Source organism: Hemiscyllium ocellatum, chromosome 7, assembly GCF_020745735.1.
Source record: "Hemiscyllium ocellatum isolate sHemOce1 chromosome 7, sHemOce1.pat.X.cur, whole genome shotgun sequence".
Classification (NCBI taxonomy): Eukaryota; Metazoa; Chordata; class Chondrichthyes; order Orectolobiformes; family Hemiscylliidae; genus Hemiscyllium; species Hemiscyllium ocellatum.
Genome location: NC_083407.1, coordinates 31,263,155 through 31,285,846, shown reverse-complemented (window position 1 = coordinate 31,285,846; position 22,692 = coordinate 31,263,155). Strand labels below are relative to the sequence as shown.

General features: G+C 36.1%; 2 protein-coding genes across 9 annotated transcripts in view; both read right to left on the bottom strand.

Moving 5' to 3' along the window:
- The window catches only part of gtdc1 (glycosyltransferase-like domain containing 1), a 360,673-nt gene extending 357,612 nt beyond the window's left edge, over positions 1-3,061 (bottom strand). For 6 of the 7 annotated variants that reach the window (XM_060827108.1, XM_060827116.1, XM_060827115.1 and 3 more), the window contains exon 1: positions 2,983-3,061. The gene's annotated coding sequence lies outside the window, so the exon portion shown is untranslated. Of the gene's footprint in view, positions 1-1,969; positions 2,008-2,982 lie in introns of those variants that run through there. The other variant, XM_060827111.1, reaches the window with a different exon arrangement.
- Positions 3,062-9,293: 6,232 nt separating this feature from the next.
- Positions 9,294-22,692, bottom strand: part of zeb2b (zinc finger E-box binding homeobox 2b) — a 151,223-nt gene continuing 137,824 nt past the window's right edge. For both annotated transcript variants that reach the window (XM_060827106.1, XM_060827107.1), the window contains exons 6-10: positions 21,273-21,487; positions 18,150-18,258; positions 14,344-16,343; positions 12,597-12,777; positions 9,294-11,504 (exon numbers count right to left, since the gene is read on the bottom strand). In XM_060827106.1, coding sequence (XP_060683089.1) covers positions 10,927-11,504; positions 12,597-12,777; positions 14,344-16,343; positions 18,150-18,258; positions 21,273-21,487 — 3,083 coding nt within the window. In that variant the 3' untranslated portion in view covers positions 9,294-10,926. The remainder of the gene's footprint in view (positions 11,505-12,596; positions 12,778-14,343; positions 16,344-18,149; positions 18,259-21,272; positions 21,488-22,692) is intronic.

The window sequence follows — 22,692 nt, the reverse complement described above, 5'->3', positions numbered from 1 at the left end:
ATGGGTCATTTGACCCTTCGAGCCTAGTCTGCTATTTAGTATGATCAAGGTTGATCAATTTGGTACCCTGTTCCCGCTTTCTCCTATGCCCTTTGATTCATTTTATTCTGAGAACTATATCTAATTTCTTCTTGGAAACATACAATGTTTTGGCTGCAAACATTTTCTCTGGCAGAGAATTTCACAGATTCACCACTCCAAATGAAATGTCTCTTCACATTCACCCATGAACATTTTTCTGTTTTAGCTCATAATTCCATTCCTGCTGGAATGCTTCAATTAAACTTGCCTTTAACACACTTGCAATACAAATCCTAACCATTCTCTACGTAGATAAGAAAGATTGTTTTTTTTCTACCAATTACTTTCATCAGACATCATGTTGCATTTGTACAGCAAATTTGAGTATTGTGTACCGTTCTGGTCATCCTGCAATAGGAAGGATATTACTAAATTGTAGAGGGTGCAGAAAAGATTTACCAACATGTTACTTGGACTGGAGGCTTTGAGTTATAACGAGAGACTGGATAAGCTGGGACATTTTTTCATTGGAGAGAGGGAGGTTCAGGGGTGATCGTAAGAGAATTATAAAATCATGAGAGGCATCAATAAGGTGAATAACAAAGGTCTTTTCCCTAGGGTGGGGGAGTTCAAAACTACAGGACATAATTTTAAAGTGAGAGGAAAAAGATTTAAAAGGGACATGAGGGGCAACATTTTCACATGGAGAGGGTGGTTCGTATATGGAATGAACTGCCAGAGAAAGTGGTAAGTGCAGGTGCTAGTTACTACATTTTAAAGATATTTGGACAGATATATGAATAGGAAATGTTTAGAAGGATATGGGGTAAATGCAGGGAAATCAGACTAGTTTTGTTTGGATAACTTGGTCAGCAAGGACAAGTTGGACTGAAGGGTCTGTTTCTGTACTATTTGACTCTGACTCTGTAATTGGAGTTTCATCACCTCTGTCAGATTGAATATATGATGAACTTTTGGAAGAATGAACTTTAAACATTTAAATGTTTGGCTGTCACATAGCATACATATGCAATATATTTTTAAATCTGACAGGAATCTATATTTATTCCATCATTCCTCAAGAACCTTTCCTTTTGCTGCACTTAGTAAGTTATTTCAGGATGTAATATTTACAATAATTAACTATAAGACACCTATATGATTTCTTCATACTACTTCTAGTATTTGCAGAATTAGCTATCTGCTGCGAATACAATTACATTGATCATTCCACATGTTTATATTATACAGGCATACATAATATGCTGGAAATTTTTCTCAACAAAGGTCTCTTCTGTAAGGCTAATCCTAGTGTTTCACCAAGTTTAAAAATAAATTGAGTCAGTTATTAGACCTACCATATCTTTCAGCATTTGGTTATAACAATCTAACGTGTTACTTTTGGGAGAAAAATCTGGTATTTGAATAGAAAAGATTCAATAGTACAGTCACTGTGTCCCATGACATAAAGAAAAACAAACCTGCATTGTTCATTACCTCAGGGCATCCTATGAAATTTTACACCCAATAGAAATATCACTGACCTATAATATTAAGTATAGCAAATCCATCTGTATAAAACTGACAAAATTGTGGCACAACAGTAATGTCCCTACCCCTTGACCAGGAGGCCCAGGTTCAAATGCCACCTGCTCTGGAGGTGTGTAGTAGCATCTCTGAACAGGTTGTTTGGAAAAATAAATTTTAAAAAACACAATCATTTCACAAATCACTACTATGAAAAATAAACAAAATAAGTGATATATAGAAAGAAAACAATTAAACTACTAAGTCTAAATAAGAAATAGAAAGCACTGGAAATACCGAATTCTATCAAAGGGGCTTCATTTTAAAATTACGTTTCAGCTCAAATGCTTATTGATTAGCTGAAGAATTGCTACGTTTTGTTTTTCTAACACCAACACAAACATATTACTTCTAAACTCACCCTCAGTAACCTCTTTGCAGTACCCATAAAATATCACCATAATTTTGGCAACAGTAGCCCTTCTGAATGATTCAAGAAAGGTAAATTATTGACACACTAGAGCAAAAAGCTGAGAATTTCACTATAGTTCAGCAGCAGACTATTTGCACAATGACGTCAGTTTGTTCTAAATACTGTAGACATTCCTCACTCAAAGGATTAGGCAAATGCTAAAAGAATTTATCATAAACAATATTGTGAGTTATCTGAATCGTTAAAACTAAAATATTTTGTGTGCAAATTATACATAAAAAAGTGTAAATGTTTTCATCTGTACTCATGCATAGTACTGTTGAAATTGAGTTCACCAAAATAAGATGCCTTGTTCTCAGAATGGATAATTCTTACAAAATGTTCTGAACGAAGGCAGAACTCATTGTAGTTAACTCCAAATTTTCATTTGCTGAGCAAGGTGTCATGAAAAAGTATTTTTTCAAAACTCCCAATACCAGAAACACGACTGTACATTGTATGAATCGGGAGCACTGTGACTTGTGTTGATTTAAATGTTGTGGTAACGCACATTTCAATTTAACTGCAATCTGGAGAGTGAACATTGCTTTCTCGGTTCGGACGCTCAGCTGTGATCATCAAGAGTAGCATTTCGCCAAATAGCAATTATTCAATGCCTGCAACATTTCAAAAGCACGCTTCTCTAAGTATGGCACTTCTTAGTCTAAACCAGGTGACAAAAAAAATTAAGAAAACAAAAATGAACACTAATCTTACTACAGTAGAATTGCCAATGTTGGAAAGAAAGCGTGTGCTTCCAGTACCACCATCCCCGCTAAACCGCACAGAGGCCCTCAGCTCAGAGGCAATTCCTGGGCAACGCCGAGGCGTTTCCCGCGGCCTACTTAAACCTAAGCAGAAATTGATGAGAAGGATTTTCTTTTTTTCCCCCCCTCGCTGCTTTTGTTAATGGAGAGTGCCCTGAGTGTGTTTAAACAGTACCCAGTCCACCTGTCACTCACTCAGGCCCGTGTGTCCCGGCGGCTCCGTCACCATGACAGCCGGCGCCGTGCGCGTTCCCCAACCCCGATCAGCCCAGCACCAGCTCCACCACCACCCGAACAGCGTGCGCGTCCCCTAAGCGTCTCCGTCACTATCCACGCACAGATAGTGCACCCCGCGCGCGGCTCCACGGCTGGGGGAGGAAGGGGCACGCGCAGGAGCTCCTCCGCGCCACTGCGCGATCTGAAAGTTGGAAGCCTCTGTCCTGCATCCACAGGGTCGCCTATTGTCAGTTTCTGCCCCCGACCCCACAGCTGCTGTTCATTGCCAACATGGCTCAACCTGGGGCATTTCTTCCTCCCTCTTCAATGCGCACAGTTTCATGTCTTCCTCCAGCATTTGCTCTTCGAAAGTCTTTGACACTCTCAAGAGTGTACAAAGTATGTTCTTCTGGGCGGCATTCAAAGTAGCACAATGATCTGCCTACGAAATATATGTATATAAGCGCCCATCAGGAAAATACAAATCGTCCCAATGTCATCCTGTTGAGCCCAGTGTATCTACAGCGTGAATTGGCTTGAGTTACCCGATTGCAGAGGCATTCAAAACACCTTTTTTTTTGCTGTGCATTTTACTTTATGCTGCTGTCATGTTGTACTTATTTTAAAATTGATGAGAGGAGCTAAGCGTGTTTGCACTACATAAATCCTTCTGGATTGCACCAGTTCCGGATTGCTCCTGTTTACCTCTATTAACTTAGCGTTAGATTCCTATTGAGACCTAAGAATTGAAATACATTGTACTTGTCTCTCCAAGATAACAGCGTAAACTTCGCTGCTCTCGGCTCACGGTCGAACCATCGTGTGCGCTAACCCTGTGAAAAGGTCAAATGTCAGTGCAATTTGATACTATGGGGGTCTCATGTTATATTAAACTTGATGCAGATAGTTTACATCAGGTCTGCTTCTTTACTGAAGTGGTATTATTAGCATACGAGTAAACTCAGTCATTGCCAGGAATATACCACGCCCTAAAGTCTATTGAGAGAATGTGAAAGTGAGTGCTGGAAATAGGAGCCCCAACCTTGTAGCTGGATACAAAATGTCCAGTTTGCCTTTGCTCCTTTTTATCTTGACAAAGCTTTGTTGGTATTGTTTTATTTATTTACTTAGTAAGTCAGTTTACCCATACTTTTGACATTTAACCTAGATTTCTGATTTTGTATATCCTCGCATTTTCCAATACTTGAGTTCTCTAAAATATATGTTTCCCCAAAATCTTATTGGGGTAGCACTATACATTTTTAACGTTAAACATATCAAACCCCCCCCCACCCCCACAAGCACCACCACCACCCCATTATGAAATTTCTGGAATAATTTATGCAGGCACTGCTTGATTATGTGTTAAGTTGACTTCTTGGGGTTCCCAGTCCCACTGAATTTGTAGCCTGTGAAGATATTAAGAAATTGCTCAACTTATGTACTTGTTCCAGGTATTTTTGATGCACAACTACCTTTAGACGTATCCCATCTTCTACGATTTTTAGAACCCATTAAGACTTAGATGGATACACATGCTGAATAAGTACTCACTAGTACTGCATTGATCGCACTTAACACCTCAGCATTATATGCAGAAACGTTTTTTTCAAATGTACTACTGTATAACTAGATGAGCTATCTTTTTAAAACTGATTTATTTGAATGATACAGAATTTGTATCTTACAAAAGTGAGGGAGTTTCAAAAGTACTTTGTGGGCTGCAAAACACTTTGGGACATTCTGAGGTTACAAACAGTTTGATATAAATTCAATTTTTTTTACAATATCCTTTGAAAAAAATTTGGGCTTTCAACATATTTATTAGAATAATTTTGTATTTAATTGTAGGATAGGAGATGCCTGAGATTCAAAATGCAATTCAGTACAATAATTCTGATGATATCAACTATATATACAGGCTGCTCACCAAAAACTAACAACTCCAAAATCAAACTATGACAATTATTCTCACTGTCAGTTATCTGCTGTTCTTTATAATACTTATTTCCTACTGTGGCTTAGTTGGCCCCATTGGGCACATGAAAGATAATGCAGAGTTTTTTTTTCCTCTGTAATTATTACAGCAAAATACTTCTGTATCTGAAAAATGACATCTTTAAGAAATTAAAAGAAAATCCACAAAGAAATACAAAGAAGAAAACAATGCTCAAAATACATTGATCAAATAATACCCAAAAGGGAAAAAAAAGCTAAGATATATTAGCAAGAGTCCCTCCTGAAGAGTTTTCCATTTCAGTTCCTGCCTGCCCTGCTGTGTATTTTTAACAGTTACTGCAAAAAAAAGTACTATCTAAAAGTAGTCCTTTGTGCACTAAAATGCATTATGAATGATTAAATTTAGCATTTTTAAATCTGTAACATTCCATTTTAAATTACCATTTGAAAAACTTAGTTTAGCTATTTGTACACTGTAGATACACCATTGAATCAATATGACTTAATGCTAATATTAAGTTGATACTCTTGAACATTTTCATCAATGCTAATCTGGTAATCTTGTACCAAGGTCATTTATAATCTTTGTATGTGTACATCAAAGTCTTAATTTTGGTTACTTGCAGCTCAGATCTGTTTAGATTCAAGAGCACCTTTAAATGAAGGAAGCTTCCTAACACCAAAAAAAAAGTTTTAAAAACTTTAGATTTTTCTCTTCAGTATTCACATCTCGTACCTTAATAGTGTGTAGTCTTTGTTCACTTATATAATTCAAGTGTTTTTGCAAATTCTCCAAATTTTTCTTTTTTTAGTTAAGCTTTCTTTTACTGAGTTGTGCATTAATCTTAAACCATTTATGTCATGCAAATTATAATATCAATAAATTAGTGTCAAAGCAGTTGGAACTGTAGCACAGTACTTTTCTCATCAAGGAAGTCACTCTCAAAGGAAATTATACATTCGATTAAACTGAAGTGACCCTGTTTATAACTTGTCTTGTGTGGTTTAACAGTATTTAGTCAGTGTTGTGCATATTAATGATGCTTTATTGATTACAGTCAAATGCATCCGGCATATGCTTTAGAAATTGTTTACAGCTTGCACAATATTCCCTCAATTGAAAATTATTATGAAGTAACTGCTGTGTAACTTGCTGAGGAATTATTAAACTGTTCACATCATACTCAGATTTGATTTATCTGTGTGTGCAATAATTTACTCAAAAATAGCTAAGTAACTGTTTCTATTCCTCATTCTTCAAATTCTCTGAATGACAATTTTCCATATCTAGTACAGTGCAGATCAATTCTAAACTAATATTTCTGTTCCAGTTGCACACACATCGTTAGTCCCACTGTAAAATGAATTTAACTTTTGTGATGTGCTCATGTGTTAGAACCTGAGATTGAAAATTCTAATTTCAGTGAGATTAATTCTGGGAGCAACACCTCTGATTGTAACAGCAAATACAGACACCATTATCCTTTTACAGCAGAAGAAAACAAATTTATTTACTATTAGATTTTGTATTGCTTTATTGAATTTTTTTAAAAGGAGCAATCTGAAGCATAACTACAATCCAAATCATGAACTATTTTTCTTGAAGAAGTAATGTGGACTGTTTAAATTGTATAGGTTTCATGGTTTGAATGTTAAATGTAGTTCAATCATTTGTTGAAACCAAATAAATCACTGCTGGTCTATTGTAAAATTTGTTCCAAACGTTGATTTTATGCCGTTACCACATGCACAGCTGTGTCAAGACTTCTTTAAAATTTGATGGAACAAGGCAACATGTCTTCGTTGGCTTTTATTAGATCACTATTTATAAACCGTGCCTTTGCTGCATTCTTGATTAATGTGTTAATGACAGCATTCATGGGCTTTCTTCAGAAATGTTCACTCACACGTCCACACAGAATCCAATCAACTCTTGAAACCTTACTTCTATTTTTATCACTTTACAGACCTTGCTATCCATGTCCTGATGACAAACATGCTGAAGTATGAAAATAAATAACATCTCCTTATACATGTTAGAACATAGTACAGAACAACTGCTAAACAATTTTGAGGTTGTTAACGTTTTATCTGTTTAGTGACTTCCCACGGTTGGATGGGGAATTAAAGTTATCTTTTTAGAGTGATCCAGAGGGGGTCATTTAATGTGATATTTTATTTTTAGTGAATGTAAGTAGTAACAAGAAGAAACCTGCTGTTGCATTAAGGGTCAGACTGGGGGGAAAATCAATTGATCTACTTTTTCCTCTCCTCAGAGAGATTATAATATTATTATTCTCAAGGATTCTTGTGTGCTTATTCTTATAACCAAGTGTTATTTTAAAATCAATCAATCATGAAATAAATTACAGAAAATGAAAAAAAAACAAACATGGCAAAAGGTTTAAAAGCTTCAATTTACTCTGTTTTATGTGTGCTCTGACTGAAACATATGTATTTTAGTATTGTTCTTTTTTAGTGATTTCCATCCCTATGGATGTGCAGTGAAAATATTATGAAAATGCTTGGGGCATTCTCAGAGATGTAATGATCCTCACTATTTTTATTCTTGCAGATAATTATGTTGAAGTAAGCTCACAGATCTTCAGAGAACAACTTTAACAACAATTCAATGCAAATTCAAACCTGTTAATATATTATTCTACAGAATAGCATTAAAGAACAGTATTTTATTAATCTTTAATAATAGCAAAAAAGTATTTCTTAAAAACATGTAAAAGTACTGCTGATAAAATATTTCTGAATATGACTTTGAATTTATTTTCCTAATGTCACAAAAAATGTATCATCACCCTCACAATATGGTTCCAAACTGTGCGCTAAGAACCTGCTGCTATCTTGGATTCTGAATGTTCAAAGTAAAATGTTAAAATCACCAATGATGATTTATGGACAGGATTCTCTCTAGATTTTTCATATGATAGGATAACGAGGTAAAATCTATCTCCTTGTCTACTTGTACCAAAATCCCAAATGTTGTTTTCCATTGCATATTGCAAATTTAATTTTGAATTCAGGACATTTCATCAGGTGTCACCATTAGTACAGATACTGGAATTTTCTTTTGTGAAATAAATGTATGAGCTTACAATAACAATTTCACTCATTGATGTTCTGCCACTTTATCTTACTATATTCAAAATATTAAGTTTTGAGAAAATGCAAATGAAAAACTTGATTTAAAAGTTAACTGGGAAGTTATCAGCCTGAAAACTTGTACCTGCAAAGCCCTTTAAATGGAAAAAAAATAAAACTGATGATAAGAACAAGTAGTATTTATATGGATGCTTCTATTTAAGCATATCTTATATATACATATTATGAACCATATATGAGACTCAGAATATTTTCAAGAAACATATGATTACATTTTAAAATGTATAGCACTGAATTGTTCTTAAATGGTCTTGCTTACATACAGAACTAAATAGCTGAAAAGAATTTTACAATCCCAGGTAAACAAGACACGACCTTATTTAATTAGATTTTGCAATGGACATCTTTTAAAAGTCTTCCTTTCAACCTGCACTACTAAGAAAATTGATTTTTTTTAAAGAACCAATCAATTAATTGGTATATTCCTGAGATCAACTTAAACGAGCTGTAAAAGCTGTTTCAAAATCAATGATTTGGCAGTTCAAAAAAACTGCATGTCAATCACACTCACTGGTCTTTTAGTTATCATCTGATCTCCGATTTGTCTTCATTATGTGTAATGTATCTTAATTGCCTGCTGGAAATTCAGATTGTAGTGTAACCAAATCCTGGTTACAATATTTTGGAGACTCTGTTTAAGCCACCACTGCCTTATTTCTGTGAGAACCCCAATTCTTCATTTAAAAGGACAACGTTCCATTTTGTTAACCTATGCAGTCTGTATATCAGATGATAAAACTGTATATACATCTCAACTTAATCAAAAGCCCAGTATTGATTTTCCGTCAAATTAGATCCTGTTAATAAAATCTAGATAGCTTACTTAAAAGAAGCTCCTATATTATGCACCAGCAATGTTACATTTCTTGACGGTGCTATGCATCTAATTAGAACAGTGGATGAGAGAATGGAATATCGCTTGTAGGTTCAACTGCAATATCACCTGTGAACACCCAAGTCAACTAAACACAAGGCAACCCAAGAAACAAATTCTCCTTCATGCAGTGCCAATATGTCCAATCCTTATTTAGTTTGTTGCTTTCCTCTCAGCAAGCTTATGAAATAACTACAACTGTATAATTTTGTTTATTTTGAGATGGTGAGAGAATTATAAAAGTGGACATTGAGTGAAATAAATAGGACGACAATATAAATTTAAGTTAATAAATATTTTTTTTGTTAACAATGCTGTGGATGAAACTGTAATTCTTCATGGTTTGAAGACAATCCTACAGTTAGGAAGGAAACACTATACATTATTATGCACATCAGTCTTCTGCAGTGATGTCCATAGAACCTTAAGCTGCACGTACAGGTCCTAGTTTGGCTACATTTTATTCGAGCATGGTCATTTCCAAGAGAAATTACAAATTGAAAATTTAATAATACTTTTACAAAGACAATTCAGGAAAGATTTCTGTCATGGTATCATACATTGTATTTTAACAGTCCCTCTTTTTTAGCTAAAAAACAGATGAAGAAAGTGGAATTTTCAGTCGAAAATACAGTGTTTTCACAAGATCGTATCAAAAGTTCTCAAATTTGGAATCCAGTAATTGGAAAACAAAATAAAATAATAAATTGAAAATTCGTATCTCACAATTAATGTTTGAAAACACAATAAATGCTCTTCTCATTACGTAAAATTTGCCCAAATGATCAACCTCATGTTCCTTTACTAAAATATATCTATATATTGAAGAACTATAATACTGTACACTACAGTATGAAATAAATAAAATTAGGAAATATAAAATGAGCAACATAAATAAATGTTATTTGACCTAAAATAAAATGAATGCAAATTGTTGCAAAGTTTGGTGTAATACTGACAAGTTAATGAACAAAAAAAGTACAGAAAATTGCACAAACATATGTAAACTAACGAACTGCTGCCTAGAATCTAATACTGACATGGGTGCTTCAAAGAACAGGGTGAGCTGTTTAACACTGAAGCTGGTGCAAGGTAACTTTAGTTACCTTTTTTAGCACTATACAAGGATGGCACTTGCAGAACACACAGATTAAAAGGTTTGCATATAAGGCTTTTTAAAACCACCTTTCAGAAGGCTTCCTCCACCATCTGCCTCTCTCTCTCTCTCTCTCTCTCTCTCTTTCTCTCTAACTCTCTCTCTTACTCTCACTCTTTCTATTCCATCATAGCTGGGCCACTGTAAGACTTCAATGTCTAAAAAAAAATCACACATGCATCATTTCATGATCCTTCAAAAAATTCTTGGGAACCTAAAATATTGTGTGGTTGCTGAAACAGGCCTAATGACTGGGTCAAACTACAAACAATCCACTAAAATACTGTTGTTTACTTATACAGGTATGGGTAGAAGCACAGGCATTACATTTTCAAGTTACTGTTGTGTGATAATATACATAGGTAGAAACATAGACAATACATTTCTTTTTAGAAATTTGTGTAGTAATACAAGTGGCATGTAATGCAATATACTCCACTATTTTGTGCTAAATAAGAAACTATTAACAGAAGGGTAATTTTAGGCTGCTGGAACCACACATTTTTTTAGGTCCTAACACTGAACATTTTTTTTTGCATAATGCAACTCTTCACAACCCAAACTTGACTAATTCCTTCTAACACTGCCGTTTTTTTTTTCTTTTTTTCCTTTTTTTGCATCTGACAGACTGCCCCATCTGTCCAACACTCAGGCTTCCAGGAAGCATCAGGCACGTGCATGTACAGCTTAACACAGCAGTGTTTCAAGCAAGTAACAATACTACTGGAAGAAGTAGGAAGCTAAAATGCAGTAGTTATTACATGCCATCTTCCACAATGTCTTCATGTTCAGATTTGGTTTCTGTTTTCTCGTCAACTGAGCTATCGTCCATTGAGTGGTCACCATTTTCCTCTTCGTCTCTTATTGTGTCCTGATCTGTATCCATACTTTTATTTTCACTCTCTTCTTCTTCCTCTTCATCAAATTCCTCTTCCCCTTCTTGCCTTACTAATTTTTCTTCATCCTCTTCTCCTTCTTTTTCCTGTTCTCGTTCACTTTCTACTTCTCTTGTCATGCTTTCTCGCTCCTCAGAGTCCGAGTAGCCCTGAGGAGTAATGCTCTGTAAGTAGGGCCGACTCATCAATAGCTCTGCAGGTTCTAAGTGACCCTTCTGGCGAGCCTCTCTTTCAGCTGCTTCCCGTTCCTCTGCCTCCCGTTTGCAATAGGAATATCTGTGGTTCATGTGCTGTGAATAGGACCCTGAGTGTGAAAAGCGTTTGCCGCACTTGTCACACTGATACGGTTTCTCACCAGAGTGCAGTCGTGAATGTTCAATAAGATGATGCTTGTGTTTAAATGCCTTCTTACAAATTTGACATTGATGTGGACGCTTTCCTATAAAAAAAAGAAAACAGATTAAGATATAATACTAAGTTTTCTAATATGATTCAACAATCTTCTAATGATTTATATACCTTTGGTGAATCTCCAAGAACATGTCAAAGTGTCAGAAATCTTCAAGTGTTCAGAATTACTGTCAATCATGCCTGTCAAAGTTACTACAGATCATTTGTTCGCCCAAAGCTACAAAAAATGTTTTGAGTACAGACTGTCTGTACTTTTGTAAAGATAATTTATGATTTAATAAAGCCAAATAGTTGACTGTTTCATCAAAAAAAAACACAATGAAAATTCTCAAGTTACTAAAAGGGAGGACTCTTGGCAAAAGTGACAAAGTAATGGTTTTATTTTTGGATAGCCGCTCCTATAACTGAAATAATGATACATATTTATAACAACATCAAGTTATGATACACACTTCACTTTTAACCTATGTAATTGAGAGTATCTCCTGTGGCATTTCAGCCAACGTGTGACCAGAGTTTGGAACTTGGAACCTCGGCCAAGCAAACATCTGGCTAATTCCACACCACAAATAGCACTGGAATGCATTCAACACCTTCCATAGCTGCAATACTTGAAGCAAAATTCAAAAATAGACATGACAGTAAATCCCTGTCAGTCTAATACCATGGGGCAAAATGGAGGACAGACTAAGAAGGGAGTGTTGCAATAGGATGAAAGTGTGTGATCATGTCTGGATGTGTACACATAAGAGAGTATAATGAGATGACAAAAAAGATAAATAAGTTATATTGGATTAAAATGGAAGACTGAATTAAAAATCTGGAGGGGGCAAGAAATAGTACACTGACATTGCCAATTACAGTGCGAGTGTTACATCGTAAAAGCTCCCACCCTTGAAGATGTAATGTCATACTTCTCATCCTATCCTCCATGAATAGATAATTCCATAGCCCATATCCTTAACTCTGTATCATGTTAAACAGCATCAGGAAAATCTCTCTTCGCCAAATAAAATAAATGCATCATAAAATGTAACAACTTCAATTTAATACTGTATTTTAGAGTTAACACAAGAGTCAAATTCAACAGGTACGGGCAGTGCAGAGTAAAAAAAAATACCTGTGTGCTCATATTTATGTCGCAGAAGGGAACTGCTTTTCTGGAATGTTTTGTCACACAAGTCACATGCATACATGCCACTTTCTGTCTTCTTGATCTTCTTTCGGGACAGACAGGAATCTGAATCTGTCATGTCATCCAAGCCTGACATGTAATCTGTAGTTCCATCAAGCAATTCCCCCTAAGATAACATACATTTTTATTAGAAAACCCACTGACCTCCAATACAAATAAATACCTTGCGCTGTCTCTTGTGATTTCACAATAGGCAAATGCAATACCATATATATAACATTTAATTTACACAGCTCAAGTCTGAAAAGGCATTAAACCTGAGAGGCAAATGAAAGAGATTTATACAGATCTTAAATGCACAAACTGAGTTTTGTGTGTTTTTTTTTGAGTGTATGTGTGTGCTGGTTTTGTAAAATAAATTTGTCTCAGTGCAGAATTCTTTAACTGGAAACTGGAAAAAGGCTATTAGTTACTGATAAGGCTTACTGTGTCTGTAGCCTTGTGAGTAACTGCCTTGTGACATTCTTTTAAATTATCAGTGCTGATTACACACTTGCAACAGCTATATTAAATATCTTTATCCTATATGGTTATGATTTATTCTTAATGCAAACAGGCTGGTGAGAAAGGTCTGTAATTACTATGAAAATGACTCCTTGTATGTGAAAACAGCATTTAATTCAACAGTAACGTACATGAAAACGTGCATTACAACTCTGCAGCATTCGTTTTGGCATGAAATGAAGGGAAGTGTTAAAAGTAATCCTAAAGTGTAAAAATGCACTCACACACCTTCCCACTTTGTTAGTGCCATTACATTTCATCAACAGAGATATATTAATTAATACCTGCATAAGTTAAAATTAACTGACTGGTCTGAATATATTTGTTAAATAGGACAGCTGCACTATCAAAATGGAAAGAAAAGGTAAATGTGAATTAGGCCGTGCAGCATTCTGTTTACAAATACCTTTGTACATATCATTGTAACTTTATTGTGTCATATAAAACCTGATCCTGATCAGATATCTAAAAGCATCAAAGCACTCATTAGCTTCAATCAACACCAATGTTGAAATTAAATTGTCAAACGTTCCTTGATTTTTTGCCTTTATTATTCAGTGCTTGGGATTTGGGTGTGTTGAAATTCAATGAAATGATTTTCTATTGGAACATTTCTTACGTTAGTACATAAACAATAAAAATGTGCTCTCCAATATGTTTCTTACAACAGCATCCTTTCAAATTTAATTTCATTTCTAAAGTATCAATTGGTGACATAATATAACCCACTGTTTTATGTTTAAATAATGGCAAAATGCTAACAAAGTCACTTGGTAATTTTAGCACACATTTAGCATTAGGATTTTGTCTCAATAAAAATGAAGAGAAAAGGATGTTGTGACTAGATTTCTTTTCAGGGTGCAGCAAAACTATGTTCTTCAAAACAATGATTTTGATCTTTAAAATATTACTTGACAACACTGTGCTTTACATGTGCACTTGCTAGATAAAAATATACAATTTAGTTTGTCTAAGTTATTTTCATGTCAATTAAATTAATCTTACTGTTATCAGAATCAAGAAAGTATTATTACATCCATTGTACATTTATGGCCCTGCCACACATTATGAAGGTAAATCAATAAGTCACAATATCTACTGTGATGATTGGAATGCACCTTTTCACAAAAGTTTCAGTAATGTTACAGAATCAGTCAGCTGCTGTTACCTGGAACGTTTGCTTCCGCTGGTACTTTCTTCTCTGTTGCAATTCTGCAAAAGCAGCTGCACCTGTTCCATATGTGTAGGCCATGTGTGGGAGGAAGCCCATTTGATCTAGCCCTGGATATGGTCGCAGACCTGGAACACTAGACTGGACTGAGGGCAGAAAAGCAGCTGGGGGAAATGCATTTTGTGGTGGAAGTGTTGTGTACAACGGTTTGGCACTAAATGGATTTATACTGAATACTGGCTTAGTGCTTTTCTCTAGGGTGTTGTTAGTATTAGGCAATTCCTTCTTCAGGAAGGTCAAGTTTAAGGGCTCATCTGGGTTCCCTGATGGATAGGAAATACTGTTATGGTCAACAATAATACTATTGGTTTTATTTCTTACTTTTCCTGTGACCACACTTTTATGTTCATTCTTTTGTTTTGGCAAAGACAAGTCCAGAGGCTCAGCCTGAGGCTCTTCTGAAGAAAAGCTGTTTGGAGTGTATGAACTACTATGGGAGTTCTTAGAGGAAGTAGAGGAAAGATTCAAAGGGGAAGGAGTATTGCTCCTTGAGTGGTCCATCTTATCACCAATTGATTTAATACTGTTAAACTGAGAAGATTTAATAAGCCTGAGAGGTGCATCACAATTAGTAACACTGTTATGTAGTTCTGCTATTGATGGTGACGTTATCGAGTCCATCGGCTTTAATGCTGTTGTTGTGTGCCTAGCTGACAGACAGTCTTTATTTATGAACATGTCAGTGGCAACCGATGCCAACTCAGCACTGGTCCGATCCAGTGGCGGTGACCTGGAATTAGGGAACTGGCAGACCTTCCTTTGCTCAAACCATTCTTTTACAAAATCCTGAGGGAGGCCAACAGCAATGGAAATTTTCAGTAGTTCTTCAGAATTTGGCTCCATATTCATGGCATAGTAAGCTTTCAATACAGACATGTGGTCCTTATATGCATTTATAGGGCTGGGGATACCTTTTTCTGAAAGAAGGGAGGATAACATATAAGCTTGCTTTTCACCTGACGCTCCTGTTTTATTGGTAATTACAACTTCACTTGGTTGAAGTACAGCCTTGATTTCTTCATTCATCTTGCACATGTAGCGTTCATGCTGATGTAAGGGAATGGGACCAGGGAAAGCCTCCCTGCAAAACTGGCAGGAGTAAGGAGATGTGTTATTATTGTCAAATGTCTTTTCCTCCATACCAAGATCTAATGCAGAACAGCTCATGTTACGCAGCCTGTCCTTTTTCAAATTGCTCATTTGCCTTTGTGAGTCCGTGTTCAAGCTCTGAAGACAAGCTTTGGCTTCATTCACCTTTTCTAGTGTGTAGTCAATAATACTTTTAGTGGCACCATTATGGCTGACAACTGGAAGACCAACAGATGGCATAACAGGGGAGGTAACTCCTTGTTCCTCAGCCAAGGAAGCTTGAGAGGCTGGCTCTTTCACGTGGTAACCTTTAAGTCTTGAAATCTCTTCAGATTTGCAGTCCATTTTTTGCCTACACACTGTATTGTCAACAATTTTGAGGACCTTTTGGACTTCACTTAAGTTACTGTTTGCTACATTGGAAAAGCTTAGTATTTGTGGTTCTATCCCTACTCCTAAGTGCTGCATTGGACTTACAACTGAGGTGTTGATTGACAGTGGGCTGCCAACTCCTACTCCACCATTTGGGAAATTACCAAACCCGTGGGAAGTCATTATGGCTTTGTAGTCATTGAAATCTAGTGGCTCTGTCTTAATTTTAAGTAGTCCTGGCTGCTCAGGAATACCAAGAGGCTTGCCGTTCTCCAGTTTATGCCTCAGTTGTGTAATTGCTGAATTTGTAGGAGAGGAAGAAGCTGAAGTCGGAGAAGAGCCCGGTTTTAAGCTAGTTCGCATCCTGCCATTGACTGAAATCAGGCCAATGCACTTCTTGCTACTGATGTGAGAACTGTAGGAACCGGAGTGAGAAAATCGTTTCTTGCAGTTTGGACACTCATATGGCTTTTCACCTGAAAAACGTTTTAAGCAATTAAATTTAAACTTATACATAATAGGTGATCTCATCAAAATTATTCATTTTATCAAATTAACTAGTTAAACACAAATGAGAATATATCACAGAAACCCACAGCATGGAAGAAAACCATTCATCCTGTAATATTCCCATTTTGCAACAAAGAGCCATGCAGCCTTCTCCTGTTTTTCACATCATGATTCACAGTTTCAAAGATAATGGCAGTTTTAGTGCATATACCAAGTACTTGTTGAATGTAATGAAAATTTTTCTCTTGACCACTCTTTCAGTTAATTAGTTAAAAATCACACAACACCAGGTTATAGTCCAACAGGTTTAAATGGAAGCACACTAGCTTTCGGAGTGACGCCCCTTCACCTGAAAGCTAGTGTGCTTCCAATTAAACCTGTTGGACTATAACCTGGTGTTGTGTGATTTTTAAACTTTGTACACTCCAGTCCAACATCGGCATCCTCAATTCGGTTAATTAATTCTAGTTCTCTACTACTCTCTAAGTGAAAGAAAATTCCTGCTGAATTTCATCTAAACCGCCTAGCTTTAACCCTAACCGTATTACCCTAACCCTAAATCTGTTGCCCTGGTAGGAACTCTTCAATCAATGGGCATAGGTCTTTCCCATCAACTCTTATCTGAACCGCTTATACTCTTATACATACAGTCATTAGACAGGACTGAAAAAAGTCACATTTTCTCAAATGCCCAACTGCCTATCCCACAAATGAGTCATGTGGTATATGAATTTCAGAGTCAGTGTGATGTCAGGTTTGTCGGCTTTATTGGTGGATCATATCAAATAGCATATTCCTTTGTCTGTTCACAAGGCACTGCTGGCACCCAACTAGCCTGTGCTTACGGAACTTGAAACTGTGTCCAAAATTATATGTGATTCCACAATTGGACATTTGCTAGTATATCCTAAGTCTGTTACATTGATAACCAATTTAGGACTTGTAGTCTGGCTCACAAGGTGGTAGCATACAAGTACTGGAAGCTCCATACATTAATACATAGAGCCATGTTTGTTGCAAACAGAAAGAATATATGCACACGCACTATGCCTGTTACAACTCGACAAAATAGGCAACAGCATTCACTGTTTCATTTCTCAACAGGATGCCTTGACCAATTGCAGTCAACCTGTCTGGTTAACATTTAACTAGCCTGGCAGTTCATTGTCAGCTATCATTAACTGCTACACTCCCCACTTCAATGCCTCAGCCAATCAGAGTTCACTTGCCAAATAATCATCTCTTGCCTCTCTTATAGTATCAGTGATGTTATTCCCTTTAAAGTGGTATTCTTTGTGAAATGTTCTAATGAGTGCAAGACAAAAGCTCCAACAAACTCCATTTTTAGTCAACAATCTCATCTTTTATCTTCTAATGAGAAGAAAAATACCCAAAATAAATAAATATATAAAATTAATTACACAAAAATAATTATATTTAATGGCTTAGTTATATTTTATATGTTGCTATTTCATCCCCAATATAATAAAATCATTGGGGTTATTTAACAAATTTATGCTCTTGATGTAAAGCTTCCCTCACTTGTAGCCCAAATCAAGATTTCAACACGGGAGGTCATCTGTTTCCCTTGGGCTTCCTGGATAATAATTTTAATGGACAGATATCCTGCAAGGTCCATTCGTGTTTTCTCCCACAATTCCAATATGTAGTTCTGGCAGGTGAAACTCCACATCAAGCGCCTTTTTGTAAAACCTAGCCTCATCCTTCAAAGCGTACCCTTTATCTAGCAGACTAAGAAACGTTTTGCTTACCACTATGAATTCGCAGGTGTTCCTTCAGATGGTGTTTGTACTTAAAGGCCTTGCCACACTCTGTGCATTTGAACTTGCGATTACCAGCACCATGGGTCAGCATGTGGTGCTACAGAGGGAAGATAGTGAAATGAGTCTTATGCACAGCTTGGTGAAATTTGTGAACAGTCACAGCTAACAGAACAGACATGCCAAATGGACCCTATTTACATATAGACATTCTCGATACCAACTAGCTCCTAAATCTAAACCAAAAAAATTGTGGATGCTGTAAATCAGAAACAAAAGCAGAAGTTGCTGGAAAAGCTCAGCAGATCTGGCAGCATTTGTGAAGAGAATTCAAAGTTAACATTTCGGGCCCAGTGACCCTTCCTCAAGGTCCAAGGAAGGGTCACTGGACCCGAAACGTTAACTTTAATTTTTCTTCACAATTGCTGACAGATCTGCTAAGCTTTTCTATAACTTCTGTTTAAGCTCCTAAATATTTTTGTCTTTTAAATGATAATTTCTGAAAGAATTGCTAAGCCTTTCGGGTTTCACATCGCACAAAACAAAAAATTCTACAAGAAAATCATTGCCATAAGAGATACAATCACCATCAATACTAACTTCTGTGATAAAACCATTCAGTCATTCTATTATCTGACACGTCAAATGTCATATTGCCAAAAGTAAAAATGTATTTTTTACGAGGACCTTGTAGGTTACATGTCTATGAAGTGTCTTAACAGTAGCAATTTAATAGTTAAAAATTATTAATATGCAATGTTTTGTTATATTATGTAAAAAAAGTTAAAATCTCAATTGGGCTGACCTTTTTTAAACATCTGGCAGCAAGCACAATATGAAAATTAACTGGTAAGAAATTAAATTGATAGCAATGGATACTCAAGGTAGGAGGTCAGCTTTCTAAAGTAGCAAGATACAAAAGCTTTGCAAAGGAACAGTGCTGAACAGTGTGACAACTGCTAGGGTGTGCTGACTCTTCCCACATTCCTGGTGAGACAGATGGTGTTGGACAGGACACAGGGAGGTTTGTTCAAACAGCAGCAACCTTCAAAGATCAAGCAAACCCTGGCCTGCAGAGCGCCAATGAGGGACTGGTGCTCATATGTTGCTGAGCTGCATAAACAAACAGCAACAGCTGCTTTGTCTCCCCTCAATCCTTAGAGGACTGATGCAAACTTTAGTTTCGCCTCTGTTAATATGATACAATCATTTGTAATTACTAAGTGGGAGTACCATGATCAAATTAGGAAGCTTCGTCTTCAATTCTAAAACTAAACAGAAATAAATAAAATGGGAAGATGCAAACAGAAAAAGAAACAACAGGATACAAACTGGGCAAAATAGCCCAGCTGAACACACACAAAATAGTGTGATTCAAGAATTGGAATTCTTTTACAGTGTGTTTTAATCTTCAGCTAAAACAATAATGGGGTTTATGTTCAATTATACAAATGCAAGCCATACGTCATTTTCCTGAGGCCTTCACAGAATATTTAAATAATTTTACATTGATGGAGTACTGTCAACTGATGCTGCATTGCACTCTCAGTACCAGTGGCACTCTCTAATATAACAGATCCAACGTCTAGTGGCTTGTCGGCATCAACAATTCACACTATGCTGAATTCTGTGAGCTGCCATTAAGCCTCAGTTAAACAAAAAAAATAGGTGTTTCCCTCATTTTTAGCATTGGGAATAATGCGTCTCCACTGTGGCTGAAATTTTAAAAAATAGAAACTGGCCCATGGAGCTTGTGCGCGTTGGTTTGAGTGCTGCTTGCTATATCCAATTTTATCATGTTAAAGTGCCATCAGTAAAATTGAGAACATCATTATTCTGTAGGCAGAGATTATTTTCCTGACAAAGGGCAAATGTAATACCGGTATTTGAACCTTTAAAAGAGAGTAGGAATCAGGTTCAAAATATTACAGTCACCTTTTATAACAATGCTGAGTTAAAATAAGCCTTGTGTTTGTAATAAGGCATACTCTGTAATTTCTGGAAACATTTTAGAATCAATTTTTAATGGTACAGACCCTGCACCAAAAGGTGAAAGAGAAACTTCATTGCACTGACAGAAAGTGCTTTATTTTAAATCTATATAAAATGGAATTGTCATGAGAGAACAAAACAAAGCCCAATATATTTTTGCTTAAAGTTTCCAAAGGAATTTGTTCCTTCCAATGTCTTGAATAACTATCTCATCTTCTAAAATAACGAAGCTGTCATGTGCAAAGGTAAATATTTAAATGAAATCATTCTCTCAAAACGATAACGATGGAATAAGTACACTTTTACAAGACTATTTACAGTCTATGGTATTTCACATCTCCCAGGAGGAGGCAGAGGAAGTTACTTTACATAGCACAAATGGTTTAGTAACTGTTAATCAAAAAAAGTGTTCCAGTGAGAGGGGTGCATGTATGTGGTAAAGAACAGGGAATAGTTTTATGCAACTTACCTCCTTCTATCATTGATAACAACTGAGCTATGTCAGTACTACAACAAAAATATTGATACGTCTTTTCCAACAAAGGATTGTAATGGGGAGTGGTGGGTTGGTGAGGACAATAATTCAATGGAAACAGTAACCTTACAAAATCCAAATGTTTGACCATTTGTCAAGTGGAAATCAACCAAACATTGTGTGAGAGAGCATTATCATTAAAATAAAAAATATGGGAGGAAAGAAAGCAAATAATCAGTAGGGATGGTAGCATCATTAAAAAACGTATGCTTTTAGCTATTGGTAAGACCATTGACAACATTTGAATCATCTAATTTGATGAAAGATTATGAGGACAACGGTATTGTAGAGATGACACACTATTTTAATGAGATTTTGAAAACCAAGGTAAAACCCCAAACTTAAGCTAAACTTAAGTTCAAGTGCCGATAATGTTTCTAAATTGGATATTAAAATGCTCATTCAATCGTGAGTACATGATATTAAATCATCCTGGAAGAGACCATCAAAAAACCATTTAAACTTAAATTAGAGCTATTACCATTAAAGATTTGCATCCTCAAAATGCCATAAAAAATTAATAGCCAATAGAAATTAAAATGATATTTATCCTCTAAGGGTTACCCATACCCATCCAGAAGCCCCACCTGATCTCTCCCTGGCTTGTGCGTGGCCATATGTCGTTCAAGCTGGGTGCGGTAGGCAAATGTATAGTTGCAGAGTGGGCAGGCAAAGTTGTCTTCATTCTTTTCATGTCGATATTTAATGTGCTCCTTCAGTGATGTCAAACGCTTGTAGCCCCGGTCGCAGTATGGACAGGTCAGCAGTTGGGCAAAAGCATCTGGAGTTCCAGGTGGCAGGTCTGCAGCCAGGGAGGGAAAAGAGAGAGCACAGGCCAAGAGGTCAGCAATCAATGGCAGTTAATGGGATGACTGCCCGGATGGTATGACTGGAATCGTTGCAATCTGCTGCTTCAAGTGCCATCATTACAGTGGCCTCTGCACACTTCAATTCCCCATACACACCCAGGCCAAGCTTGTACATGTCATTCCATACTGTGTCTGGAACTTCAGACTTGAATTTCATCTTTTTTTTATAAAATGAATTTTTCTGAACAGTTCTACTTAAACGTACAACACACTTCGAAGAAAACTCTACCATCTCATTTAACATTTCAATGTTTATAAAAGTAAAAAGGTAATAATCAACATACAGCAATTATACAGCCAACAATACAGCATTTTAATATCAGCCAATCATCATCAAAGAAAGCAAAATCCAATCAACTTTCCTTTTTAATTTTTGCTTTCGAGGTATGAGTAGTTCTTGAATGGTTTATTCACACCATGTAAATGTCACTGAGGATAATAACATGTTGAGATTTCCTGTCGAAATATTCAAGAGGATGCCATTTTGCAAAGTAAATCAGTACTTAACAAAAAAAATTCAGTCACTTCTTGCAGTGAACACTACAGGAATTCGTAAGGATTTTGTTTTCACCATACACTTTAGAAGAAGCATTTGGTTCTCACTGGGGTGACATGAAAATAATAAGAAAGTGTGCATAGTAGTGAATATTTTGTGTGACGAGAAAAGTAGCAGAAGATGGAAATAATCTAAAAAGGAAACAACACAAAACGTTAAACTGCTATTCACTGAAACCCAAGATTACAATGACTGTGAAATCCGTTGTGTGCTCTTTGCCATATGAAAACAGCAATAGTAGTATAGATTGAAAGAGAAATTTGATTAATATTTAAAATACAAGTACTACAGTGCCCACATAATAAACAAACAAAGTTAGGTTATATTTAAAAAACATGAATTTTGTAACTTTGAAGGTTAGGCTTTTCAAACATTTTCACACCAGTTAATGGCCAGGCAAAACGAATCTTAATAACTGTGTGTTTATTGCTCCGAAGTCTGAAGTGCAGCTTTAATTTATCTACAAGTGGCCACTTTAAAAAAAAGAAAGCTAGTACAATGGTTAAAGTTTGGGTGTGTACAAAGTGAAATCATTTAAGGTTTCAAATGACATCTGGGACCATAGCAAAAAGCACGGACACT